The 14142-nt window shown below is 39.7% G+C and overlaps 1 protein-coding gene and 1 pseudogene across 1 annotated transcript in view; one reads left to right on the plus strand and one right to left on the minus strand.

Moving 5' to 3' along the window:
* On the minus strand, positions 10-11068 carry LOC104730688 (annotated as a pseudogene).
* LOC104730689 (polyadenylate-binding protein RBP45C-like) overlaps positions 11233-14142 on the plus strand; it is a 5183-nt gene continuing 2273 nt past the window's right edge. Inside the window, exons 1-3 of the mRNA XM_010449882.1 lie at positions 11233-11619; positions 11736-12204; positions 13290-13348. Coding sequence (XP_010448184.1) covers positions 11299-11619; positions 11736-12204; positions 13290-13348 — 849 coding nt within the window. The 5' untranslated portion in view covers positions 11233-11298. The remainder of the gene's footprint in view (positions 11620-11735; positions 12205-13289; positions 13349-14142) is intronic.

Here is a 14142-nt window from a genome sequence, read left to right on the forward strand (position 1 = left end):
AAGTGGCAGTGGTTGCAGCAAGATACGCTGGCTCCATAATATTTCTCATAGATACAACAAAACTGAACATTGTTGTGAATGAATCAATAACAACTTTTGTCATTGATATAACAAAACTGATTGAATTGGATAAAACAATCCTACAAAGTCAATGACTAGGTCTCAACTAAACTTCTCTCCCATTCTAATACATGGGAGATGTCAAAATCTTTACGAAGCAACACCTGTTGAGATTCCCCTGGCGTTTCTCCAAGCATATCAGAGAATATCAGCAAAAGGTGTTGGCACGCATGAAGTTCATCAATCTTGTCCAGATCTGTGGCTTGTTCTGATGAAAGATCCCACCACGCTTGAAAATATGACCTGTGGAGAAGGATTCAGGTCAAACTTTATAGTGATAAACAATGCCAAGCTTTGGAATGATGAACAATAGGAGAATCGTTTACCATCTCCAGCCCGGATTAGCCTCAGGAGGACTACTAATTTTAGAACACAAAGATTTGATGAGCTTGTAATCGTCATTGGGATCTGAAAAGAAGAAAGAAAGAAAAATTTAGATTCAGATTATAGGTGTTGATTGGCGGAACTAGATGCAGCTTAACACCTAAGAAAAAGCCTGAATAATCCTATCTCAAAACCCTAACCTACTCTTGTAAAGAGTTCAATTCTCAATCAAAGCCAAGTAATCTGGAGAACAAGAGTTGTGTAAGTCGGTGAAAAGCAGCATACCTTCTGTCCCGAGGTCATTGTGAGGAAGCATGAGAGAAATTGCAAATACAACGGAGGGAAGAAGAACCCTGTAGTTTGTACACAGAAGATGCTTTTGGAGACAAACGATTACTTCCCCTATTACGTGCTCTGAAATTTTCATGCTGTCTTCGAGATTCCTTTTCTTGAAGTATTCTAACAAATTCAACAAAGTTTCTGGCTTTGTTTTACTTAAGACTGTCGAGTCCGAATGATTAGCTTTCGAATAAAGCTTCCCAAGAATCACTGAAGCCAACAGCCAGCGTAGAAACTTTGCTACCATAGTCTCCTCTTGTGGTTCTTCAGTGAGTTTTTTAGTATCTTGATGAGACTCACTAGGTTTAGATACCCTTTTATGGTCACTCTTTAAGGCTGTGGAGGTCGCCCACAAAAGAAACCTTCTCAACTTGTCCACGTCCTGAAAAGATATCATATGATACAAACAAAATTAAGCTCTTCAAAACAAAATTGCAGGGCTGCTTAATAGTCATAGCGAGAGCGAGGGAGAGAGAGAGAGAAATAGATACCATGTCAATTATGTCAACTGGCGGGCTGCTCATTAGTATAGTAATAAGCCCATGCTCTGAACTTGCTTGGACTTGAGGAGAACCAGAATTAGCAACACCCTCAAAGAGTTGGAATATTCCCTCGATTGTGATGGTGAAATGTGGCTGGTACATTTTTCGTTTCTGTGAAATCTTCAGAGTAGCTGATAGTATCTGCAAAATAAAATCAACTGAAGTAGCATTTTCTTGTACTGATACCAGTCCACCACCTAAAAGTCTGTATAAACGCGATGAGATTTCCATTAGCCCTTCAAGGCCACATCGTTGCAACCACTCTGGAACGTTTCTGGAGGCGAGAACATCAGTTATGACCTGATACGACAATATCACAAAGTAAGTCAATTAATGAACACACTGTTCCACATAAGGACTCTTGATTACAAACAAACAACAACCATGGTTGACCATTGAGAAATTTAATTCAATTTTGCATTCATCATCATATTCTACAGAGTTACGTTTGTAAAAAAGTAAAGAAAATCTGTATTCTTAAACAGGGTGCCTGCAGCAGCGTCCATGACTAATTCGTAGCATTACTGGATAATATTGTACATACCTCCAAGATAACTACCAAGCGCAAATCTTCGTCTCCAGTGGGCTTTGTAGTAAACGTTGAGATAAATGCTGAACACCATGAAAACAGACCACAGTTTTCAACTAGATGCCGGGCCATCTTATGGAATTTGACCGACTTCCTCACAACCTGAAGATTGAAAGAAAAATGGTTTATGTCGTGTTGGATTAAGATCTCAAAGCTTTAGAAAAGATACCCCATAGTACACAAGACCAAATAAATATATTCTGAGCATTAACCTTATATTGATATTAAAGAAGAACTGCGTATAGGTGCAACATAAACACTATATACTATATGACATTAAGAAAAGAAATTATATCACCTGAAGGATTAGTCCTTTAGTTTCATCATCAGCAAGAGGGGATGAAGAAAAACTCATCACTGTCTCGAGGATGGAGTTTCTAATGTAAATTTGAGCATCTTCATCTGATTTCAAGCCTGCACACACTAGGCGTAGTTCCCAAAATCTCTGTGATCTAAAGTTAACAGTGCTGCTCCAGAAAAAATCGTGAAACAAAGGTATTCCCTAACAAAGAGAAAAATCGAAAACAGTTTGAATGCTGGCAAAGTATAAAGGATAAAGCGAAGAGTTTACAGTTTTCAGAGAATAAGTACCCTCAGCTTCAGTGTAGATGAGCTCTTCAAAAGTTTATTTATGGGAACATAATGTTCGTGAGAAGGATCCAACAATATCAGAGATGCCTCAGCGGCGAAAATAGCAGAAACAGTTGGGATTCTTTGCCATGGTTCCTCAACTCCATTTTGTACATACATCAGCAGAAGCCTAAGCCCTGTTACATGCTTGTTTTTCCTACAACTCTACATTAAAAAATCATAGTTAAACAAAACAATTTTCACCATGCATACAGATCAGCTTAAGATNGTAGTTCCCAAAATCTCTGTGATCTAAAGTTAACAGTGCTGCTCCAGAAAAAATCGTGAAACAAAGGTATTCCCTAACAAAGAGAAAAATCAAAAACAGTTTATATGCTGGCAAAGTATAAAGGATAAAGCCAAGAGTTTACAGTTTTCAGAGAATAAGTACCCTCAGCTTCAGTGTAGATGAGCTCTTCAAAAGTTTATTTATGGGAACATAATGTTCGTGAGAAGGATCCAACAATATCAGAGATGCCTCAGCGGCAAAAATAGCAGAAACAGTTGGGATTCTTTGCCATGGTTCCTCAACTCCATTTTGTACATACATCAGCAGAAGCCTAAGCCCTGTTACATGCTTGTTTTTCCTACAACTCTACATTAAAAAAACGTAGTTAAACAAAATAATTTTCACCATGCATACAGATCAGCTTAGGATAACAATTACCTCAAGGGCATCCAGATATATTTCAAGACTTTCATAGCCCAATTTTCTTATCCCAAGATCTGCTGAAGACATGCTCACAAATGCAACTGCAAGCAAGCCTAAGCTGGCGAATTCCACTGGTTCAATGTATCCAATAGACAATGTGTCTATCGAGAAGCGCAAGATGAAAACCGGATCATAGCGTTCAATGTCCTCCATACCAGGTGAACATTTCTGCACAGGGACGAAGATTTATTTTATTGATGTTTAAAAAAGCAAGTACAAGAACTTCTAACTGACATTTAAAATTAAAGATGGTACCTCGTTTACTGGATAATCATATAGGTGTAAATTATCCGATACCTCTGTAGTTCGTTGATAAGGAAAAAACAAAACAGTTCGAGCACATATTTTGGGATCAACACAAAGATTCTCTTTGAAAAGACTCTGGCGGACATCTTCCAATAAATCAGCTTCACCAACATCAGATGCGTCCTGAGATAAACGCAGTGCCTCTCTTATTTTCAAGGCAGCTTTACCCCACAAACAATCTGTTTCAGAAACATTCAGCGTGTGTTCGACATCTACCAACTTGATATCATGCATCAGCTTGTAGATCTCCAAGTCGATTTCGCTCAGAGTTGCACCATAAGAACACAAAAGAAGAAAGTGCAGTTCTTTGAGATTGATGCCTGAATCTTTTCCACATTTGGAGAGCAGCACTCTGAGAATTTTGACAATTTCTAACTGCCTCGCATAGTAAGGTGCTTCAAAACGAGGACTTTTAACTCCAACAGAATTCGGACTTGAGATGATAAGATGTTTTAGGATGCTGGAAACAGGCCTGAATAATTCACCAGTGTGTGAGGGTGACATGGAGAGAGAACTGATAGTTGGTGTAAACTGAGAGTGACTTATTAAGAGTTGGATATATGGTGCATATGAGTACTTCCCTCTAGACAATAAGAAGAAAATTTCTCTCAGTATCTTCAGTGTCTTCGAGTCCTCAAATCTATACAGAAGAGTTGATTTCATCAGTCTCTCCAGGAAGGGAAGGGAATCCAATTGAACAACCTCCTCACACATGTTTTTTATAAACTGTAGAATACTTCTCAAAATGAAGTTTTCAAGGCTTTGGCACAAGGACCAACATTTGTCTTGTTTTCCTTCGGAATTCCCTTTAAAAGACCCATCAGATTTCTTGACGACACATTGCCAACAATTAACCAAAGCATCTAGTATCCGCTTTGATAAAACCGCTCTATTGGATCCAAATTTAGGAGAACTTTCCTTCAGGCAAGTACCTGCTTCACGTTTAAGATGACACATACTGCTATCCTCAGGAAACAAACAAATCTTTGACAGTGTTACTTTTGCAACAACACGGATAGCAACATTAAACATTTGGTCTACCGACTGAATGTCCACTTCCTTCATCTCGTAGTCCAACATCTCCTTCCTAGCACTAGTGTGAGGAAAGATGGAATTAAATACCTTAAAGAGATCATCTTCTTTAGTTGGACTTTCAGTCAAGGAAAAGTGATACTGAAACATAAGTACTGCCTTCCCAAGAAGACTCGCATTAAACATAGTGTCAATATCGTCGGTCGTTGACAGAAGAATATCGTCATACTTCTCTTCAAAGATGCACCTAGACAAAAACCTTGGCCATTGAAGAAAACCATTTATTAGTATATTTGAATAAACTGAAGTTATATCCAAACATCTATTACACGGCTTCTCGAGTTTTTCAGAAACTGTTGTCAGATACGATAGCACAGCAGGCAGGAGCATGATAAACTGATCATCTGTAAGAGCAGTGTCCTCCTGCTTCTTACTTAGCATGCTATAGAAAAAGCGTCCAAAAACTAAACGATGCAAGGGACTGGACTCCACAAGATAGAACAAAATCTTGGCTCTGGTTATGCTTGCCCGTTTAATGCAGTGGATAATCAAGTCTTCAGGGGTTCTCCCAACAATCAGCGAAATCACCAAGACCAACCGGTGAACACTACAATTTTGATAATATTTCCCCCTGAAAATGCCACCACAAACCTTAAGCAAACATATATCTGCTGCCAAATCCAAACCAAAAGAGGTAGAAAACTTGCATGCCATGCTATATACTTTCTCAATGAGGTTACTATCATAATTATTTTCTTCTAATTCCCACAACAAATCATATACCCNATCGTCATACTTCTCTTCAAAGATGCACCTAGACAAAAACCTTGGCCATTGAAGAAAACCATTTATTAGTATATTTGAATAAACTGAAGTTATATCCAAACATCTATTACACGGCTTCTCGAGTTTTTCAGAAACTGATGTCAGATACGATAGCACAGCAGGCAGAAGCATGATAAACTGATCATCTGTAAGAGCAGTGTCCTCCTGCTTCTTACTTAGCATGCTAAAGAAAAAGCGTCCAAAGACTAAACGATGCAAGGGACTGGACTCCACAAGATAGAACAAAATCTTGGCTCTGGTTATGCTTGCCCGTTTAATGCAGTGGATAATCAAGTCTTCAGGGGTTCTCCCAACAATCAGCGAAATAACCAAGACCAACCGGTGAACACTACAATTTTGATAATGTTTCCCCCTGAAAATGCCACCACAAACCTTAAGCAAACAAATATCTGCTGCCGAATCCAAACCAAAAGAGGTAGAAAACTTGCATGCCATGCTATATACTTTCTCAATGAGGTTACTGTCATAATTATTTTCTTCTAATTCCCACAACAAATCATATACCCCTCTCTTAGCAGTCGGCTGGTGTGAATATAATACAAGCATTTCGAAAGCTCCGCCAGCAATACCCAATCCCAAACTGAGAATCTTACTTGAATCTGGGCTTGCTGATTCCTTCTCATCAATTTTACTCAGCATGGAATGAGCAACATATAAAAGTTTGAAAGGTGATATGAATCTCAACAAAGCATGAATTCACTTGTGATAGTTGGAGAAGCGAAGCGTAACTTTGAGAACCAACAGAAAGCTCAAACTTGACCCTGAATTCCAAGAGAAGCCTTTCGACCAAGTCCTTAAAAGCTATAATTGACTTATTTTTCCTGAAGTCCCATTTCCACACATTGTGTTTCTCATCAAACAAAAACTCACAGGTAGAAACCAATAGATCAAGAATGTGTTGATCTATTTCACTGAAAACTAGCCTCCCTGTTGTCAGCGATATTTCTGAAAAAATCTCAACATTCTGCACTCCAGGTGATGTGCAACAATCCAAGGGACTCTCTAACAGTGCGATCACAACTGGGTGGCCAAGAACTGTCTGGGCCACTTGATGCTTCTGCTTCGTGACTGAAGCGAACAACTTATTTGAAGAGGGTCCAGAAACAAGCTCCGTTTCTGATATTTGAGAGAACAAGTTCTTCATAAGACGTACGCAGATCTCAGAGAGTTGGCGGAGTACTGGAGCCGGTTGAACCTTGTAAAATGATCGTATTTGAAAGAGCCAGAACAGTATTACTTGGATATTTGAGTCAATACTACCACTTGTAGGCTGCGAAACTTTAAGCAGCAGTAGCTCTGATATTCTTGGAAACTCTGGTAAGCAAGATATATCCATGCTCATAATGGCAGTAAGTAATACAGGAAAAGGAGCCTGCTCTAAGAACACAGAGAAGGCAGAAGATCCAATATCACGAATGGCCATCTTACTTCTGATTTCTTCAGTTATGGATGAGTGACCAGAAAAACCAATCTCACTATCTACTGTTTCTTCACAAAGATTCCTTGACCCAGTAAATTCTGAACCTCGCGCAAATAAGTCAAGTGATAGCTTTGAAAGGTTTCCAAGGAAATTTTCCTCTAAAAAGAGGATGGACTGTAAAATTGAGAATGACATTCCGTAGAAGGCCCAAGAAACAGTCATCACAAGAGTAAAATTTTGCAAGATCGATTCAGGTGTTGCACACATCAATGCAGAAGAAAACGCTTGAACTATTCCTGTAACTTCATCCGGAGAAATGCTTCTCATCAGTTCTTTGATCTCATCAAGAGTCTCTGAAAAAGAACTGTCAGATGGTAGACCCGTCGTCCTTCTGGAATGCAAGATGATAGGTTTTTTGTCTGACAAGGATTGTGAGAAAAGAAGCAAAATTCTCAATGGCCTCCATTCACATAAAAAATCCTTAGATTCATCAACCACCTCAGACAAAATTGACTGGATCAAACATGAGAGTAATCTGGAATCTACCTACAATATTGAATTTTATAGAAAAGATATTGGTATTTTAAGCGGTGTACACTAGAATATAAAAGATATTGGTATTTCATGGTGAAAGTTATCTACATACACCTCGGTTTGTAAAAGATATTTACCTGAGTTTGTAAAAGATATTTCAGTGTGCTGCAGACGTACAGAGATATTGCTGACTTCTCTGGTAACGTTTTAGCTTCAGAATTTAGTAGCTTCACACACTTCTGCAGTAGACAAACAATTAGGGGGCTAAAACCAATTGATACACCTGCAACCAACACAGAGAAGATACACACCAGTGAATAAATACTTCTAGGCTTATCACAAATCCACAGGACACGTAACTAGGACACATCTTGCATGAGATTTATTGAATTGTGTTTGATAACCAACATTTTTTATCAATTCACAAAATTAATTGCAGAGACATTAGATAATCATCTTCATCTTTGTGCAGACAACAAAATTTTGCAGTCATTACCTAAAATGGTTACATAGAAACGGTATGTAAACAAACACAGGAGCAACATATTATATATTGCAGACACTAAAACCAGAGCAAAACGAGTAAGCAAGTGGAATCTATACAAAACCATTGATTTCAAGGACACAATTACCTATACCTTCTAAATGGGGCAAGTAACTTCTGACGATGTCCCATTGCTTGAATAAATTATTTCCAACAGCCATAACTGCATCACATAAAAAGGAGATGACAATTGATGGCATGCTCTGTACAGCCTCCTTAACCTCAGGAGGAAGTTTAATCTTTTCAAAACTTGGCAGAAACAAGAACCATGCGCCAATTTCACTTGGATTTTTTTCGAATGCACCGGTGCTGCTCATAGCTGCCACTGCTAAACTGTACGCTAGATCCTTCACTTCGTTGTGTGGTGCAAAAAGTAACAAATTCATGAACACATGCAAATGCTTGTACATAAAAGGTGGAAGTCTTGTAGGATCTCTGTCACTTTGGGACTTTGGCGTCCAACTGATGTATTCATTTAGCACAGACAAGAAAGCTCTCTGCAATTCGGCTGGCAAATTTAAAGAATTGCTTACAAATTTCATGAAGACATCAAACGCTCCTTCAAGCACATTATGTACAGCGCACTGCAAAAATGAAAAACATGTAGCTTAAAACTAGAACTCATCAAGTACATATGAGGAACGTCTAAGCACCAATAACACATAGATATCTTTTAATTAACAAGCTATATTAAAGTGACAAGAAACGAGACATTTAACCAGAATTTAGTAAGCAAAGCATGACCGTTTCAGTTCTCTACTTGTCAACTGGACAAACCACTACAACTCAATATTCAAACTTCAACCAGTATTTGACACGGAAATTTATAGGATAGTGCAAAACAATAAGACAACCTGTCACTAGTGAAATATCATTAAGTTGAGTACATCAAATTTTGAAAAGGTTCTGCTTTTTCATTTATCAACAACACAAACAAAAATAATAATGTGAAATATCAGCGTACCACATAAATCTTGAGGGCATCCAGAAGCTTTAAGTGAAACCACTTCTCTGCTTCTCCAACCGAATCAATAGGCTTAAAACAAAGTTCTGAAGCCCAAATTTCTGAAACAATCCCAAGATATTCTCTTTCTGCATCTTCCTGATTTGTCATATGAGCATCCACATTATCCTCTGCCAAAATATCTTTATCAGAACCAACACCACTAACGACAATATCACCAGCCTCTTCGTCTGAAACATCTTTCTCAGATTGCTTAAAGCGTTTTTTTCTGCTTAATCCACGATCCAACTTTGCTTTTCTCTTCGAAGACGGCTTTTCAGTTTTACTAGAACCGTCCACAGGCTTCAGTAGAGTCCATAACACCTGGAATTCTGGATAAAAGCTTCTCACCTCACCCATGACATTCTGCTCGAGAGAAACCTGAATTTGCTCAACAGAGCATCTATGAGATGAACAAAGGTTCCAAGAGGCAACAAAAAAATCCAACAGCCTCAGCGTCTCCAACATAAATCTCAAGGTCCCATGTCTAACAAGAAATTCAGAATGGAGCATCCCTTTGGTGATCAGTGACCGGCTAAATGGTCGTGGGCATAGGCATTTCATGATAGTCTGAACATCTGAACCACCAGGAGATGTAGCACGTTGATCTGGACTGAGAAAGTCAAAAGAACATGAAGTTCTTACTGACGATACCAATTCTGCTGCCAAGGAAATAGAAGAAAACCTGCAATGACTTCAGTTACAATGCGAAAAGAATGACAAAACAGCAAAAATGTGACGGTACACGCAGAAAAATAAAGATAGATACACTTTCGCGCTCTGAAGAAGACTAACCAGGATGGTGATGCAAAATCTTCCATATTGTAAGGAAACTCGTCAAAGAAAGCTGAAGCTAAAGACGGTCTACCCCTAACTATGGCTAAAAGCAAATCTCTGTGATAACCAATTTCTGCTGCTCTCAACTTTTTCATGAGCATTAGTAGTCTGTCTGAATTGCCTCCCAACTTTCTCTTTGCATCTGGCATCAATCCGTTAGAAGGGTCTGTGCAAACTTTAACAAGAACATCATGGGCCAACTGACTCGCAATCCGATCATCCTCTCTTGCTGAAATGCTGGCTAGCTGCTCTAGCGTCACATTTCCAAAAAGAACACTCCTTAGACTAGGAAGAATCAATGATTCTTCAACAAGGATCTTATCCTTCAACGTAGACAAGACATAAGCCACAGTCTCTTCATCGTCTTCACCAAGGCCTCGCAGGACGTTAAAATACATTTCCTTGTGCTGTAAAACTTTCCATAACAATCCAGGGCTCCCAACTTCAAAGAATGATATGGCAAAGCCAACACAGGCCTTCCTGGTTGAGTGTTTACTAACCTTTTCAGCCCCTCGCGTTTTAGACTCGGCTAGTTTTGCAAAAACCTTAAAATCAAATTTCTTATTTATATCTGATGCCATGCCTGAACCACGCCTAACAATCGAAGCCAACAATGAAAGCGCAGCATTCTGTTGTTTCCCCTCTTTGCTTTTCAATTCTTTGCAAATATCATCCATTTTTTCTTCAATAAGTAACCTAGCAAACTGGTCAATAGCTCTTCCAATATCAGTTGATCTACCTTTTCCCTCTGGATGACTCAAAATCGTCTGGATAAGCGAGAATATATAGTTAAGTCCTTGCTTTCCATGTCGAAGGTTCCATGCTTCTAGAAGCTCAGCAAAGTTTGGTGAGCTCTGGAAATAAAGACGCAACAAATCGCCACCAGTTTCTCCCTTTAGTAACTTGATAAACTCCTTTGCAGCATCAGAACATAGCTTAATCTCATGTAAACAAATCTTGTGCAATAATTCTCTAAGCTTAGCATCATGGGAAGGCCTGAAAGCCATCACTGGGAATTTTCCCATCTCAACATCTCTATTCCCTCCTTCCTCCACCATTCCTGAAAATTAGCAAACAAATTATTCAATCAAACTACTTCTCCACCAGCCCACACTGTCCAAGATATACCCAAAGACAAAAACTTTAAAGCGCAATTCAAACTCTTATCGTACCTTGATCTTCCATGTCTGATATGAATTCCACCATTAAAACAGAGCGGGGGTTTTAGGGTTTAACAAGAGAAAAAACCGTTTCGGCGACGTCGTCGTCTTCACAGAGCTGAGAATTCGAAATTAGGCATCTCAATCTTAAACCGATCCTGACCGGTCCGAACCGTTTTTTAGGTAACCCTAGCTTTATAATGGGCCAGGAGCCCAAACCTTTTGTTATTGGGCCACTGTGTGGACAACTATTTGTTCGAGTATAAAAAAAAAAGGAGACAGAGACAGCTACTATTCTTCTTCTCTCTCTCGAGCTCAACCCTTAAAATTGCATCTGCGACATTCTAGGTTATCGTCGTCATGATGCAGCAGCCACCTACAGCTTCTAACGGTGCTGCCGCAGGGTCAGGGCAGAATCCTTCCGACCAGCAAGCTTACCACCACCAGCAGCAGCAGCAGCAGTCGTGGATGATGCAGCAGCACCAGCAAGGTCAGCCGCCGGCAGGATGGAATCCTCAGTCGGCTCCGTCTCCGGGTCAACCACAACAGCAGCAGTATGGTGGTGGTGGTGGATCTCAGAATCCAGGATCAGCTGGTGAGATCCGGTCGTTGTGGATCGGTGACTTGCAGCCTTGGATGGATGAGAACTATCTCATGACCGTCTTCAATGTTACTGGCGAGGTAATTTGAAAATCTTCTTCGTAATGTATTTTAAAAAATATTGATAGTTTCATCCTTTTGAAGATTTTAGTTTTCTTGCTCTCTGAGTGTTTTGTTTCTTTTGTGTGGCTCTGTAGGCTCAATCAGCTAAAGTGATTCGCAATAAGCAGAGCGGATATTCAGAAGGTTATGGATTTATTGAGTTTGCGAGCCACGCTACAGCTGAGAGGGTTTTGCAGACTTACAATGGTGCTCCAATGCCCAACAGTGAACAGCAGACCTTTAGGTTGAACTGGGCTCAGCTCGGAGCTGGAGAGAGACGCCAGGCTGAAGGTCCGGAGCACACGGTTTTTGTTGGAGACTTGGCACCTGATGTTACCGACTTGATGCTTACCGAGACGTTTAAGGCTGTATATTCCTCTGTCAAGGGAGCAAAAGTTGTGACTGATAGGACTACTGGACGGTCCAAGGGATATGGATTTGTTAGGTTCGGTGATGAAAGTGAGCAGATTCGCGCCATGACTGAAATGAATGGTCAATACTGCTCATCCAGGCCTATGCGTACTGGTCCAGCTGCCAACAAGAAGCCTCTTACGATGCAACCAGGTATGTTTTTTTATACTAAGGAACCAGATCTCTGATGACTTATGAATATGCTGAGTGGTGATATGACTCACTTTGTCTTTAACTGTCTAGGTTAGTTTATTTTCTTTTCTTTGGGGTATTATTCCTTTACCGCTATCTTTCTGATTGGTGAATAGTGTTCTGTTAGTTGGTGCTCAATGTGTCTGCCCTTATCCTTCAGCTTCATGCCTTTCAGCACTTCAAAGAATTTAATATCGCAAAACATCCTAAAACTTATAAGAAAAAACTCATGTTGTCTTTAAGCAGGAGAACAAGAGGCTCTCTTTGGGGGGCCTGGAACTGACTTCAGCTGAAAATGATTCCACCTTATTGCGTGGCCTCATTTAGGTCAGTTAGTTATGTTTTCAGAAGAAGTTAATTACAAAGCTTTTTTATCAGCTACAGTCGCAAATTATTTTCCAGTTCCTTTACTTATCAAGCATAAGTCTTTCCCTTTTAATTTAAGCCTTAACTTTAAGTTATTTTTTTTCATATTTACCACCGTTCATTACTTTTCGCTTTTTTCCAAGTGTGATTCCTAAAAGAGTGTTTTGTGTTCTTCTACATACCTCTCAATTCCATCTTTTTCAGTAATTAGTGCTGCAACTTCCTTCTTTCAGTTACTTTTTGCCTCTAATTTATAACTCTTCTTTAGTATTACACTGTTACTAATCTTCTTTCGGCAAATTGGTTACGATGGTGAACTGTCAAACCTTGGAGGGAATTTAGGTTACTTGTGCTCTCTTAGAGAATTGTGGTCCCATTCTGTCATTTTCTAGTTTCTCAAAGTTGGATCATGTTTCCCCTCGTAGATATTTAATAATTTGTGTATCAGTTATCAACTAACTTGAATCCCTTCACCTTAATCTTCAAACTGTAACATATATTTGCCAGTTGCTGTTTGCATGTATCATCTGCTCATTATTTGGACAAAACTTGCAACTGCCATTCTCGTTTGTGTGTGTGTGCGTTAGTGTCTGTTTCCTTGCACCGTCAACTGAATGTAGTATATATATTGATGTTTTAGTTTTCTGCTTACATTCTTTTGACTATTTTTTTTTTTGAAGGTTCATATCAAAACAACCAAGGAGGAAATCCAGGAGAAAGCGACCCAACTAACACCACAGTGCGTACTTTGTTTTGGTTTCCTTGGGCCTTTTCTATGTTGGGTGAATTGTTGAATTAATGTCATGTTTGCTATTCCAGNAAATTAGGCATCTCAATCTTAAACCGATCCTGACCGGTCCGAACCGTTTTTTAGGTAACCCTAGCTTTATAATGGGCCAGGAGCCCAAACCTTTTGTTATTGGGCCACTGTGTGGACAACTATTTGTTCGAGTATAAAAAAAAAAGGAGACAGAGACAGCTACTATTCTTCTTCTCTCTCTCGAGCTCAACCCTTAAAATTGCATCTGCGACATTCTAGGTTATCGTCGTCATGATGCAGCAGCCACCTACAGCTTCTAACGGTGCTGCCGCAGGGTCAGGGCAGAATCCTTCCGACCAGCAAGCTTACCAGCAGCAGCAGCAGTCGTGGATGATGCAGCAGCACCAGCAAGGTCAGCCGCCGGCAGGATGGAATCCTCAGTCGGCTCCGTCTCCGGGTCAACCACAACAGCAGCAGTATGGTGGTGGTGGTGGATCTCAGAATCCAGGATCAGCTGGTGAGATCCGGTCGTTGTGGATCGGTGACTTGCAGCCTTGGATGGATGAGAACTATCTCATGACCGTCTTTAATGTTACTGGCGAGGTAATTTCGAAAAATCTTTGTAATGCAGTTTTAAAATTATTGAAAGTTTCATCCTTTTGAAGATTTTGCTCTCTTTGTGGCTCTGTAGGCTCAATCAGCTAAAGTGATTCGCAATAAGCAGAGCGGATATTCAGAAGGTTATGGATTTATTGAGTTTGCGAGCCACGCTA

Source organism: Camelina sativa, chromosome 12 (assembly GCF_000633955.1).
Source record: "Camelina sativa cultivar DH55 chromosome 12, Cs, whole genome shotgun sequence".
NCBI classification, from domain to species: Eukaryota; Viridiplantae; Streptophyta; class Magnoliopsida; order Brassicales; family Brassicaceae; genus Camelina; species Camelina sativa.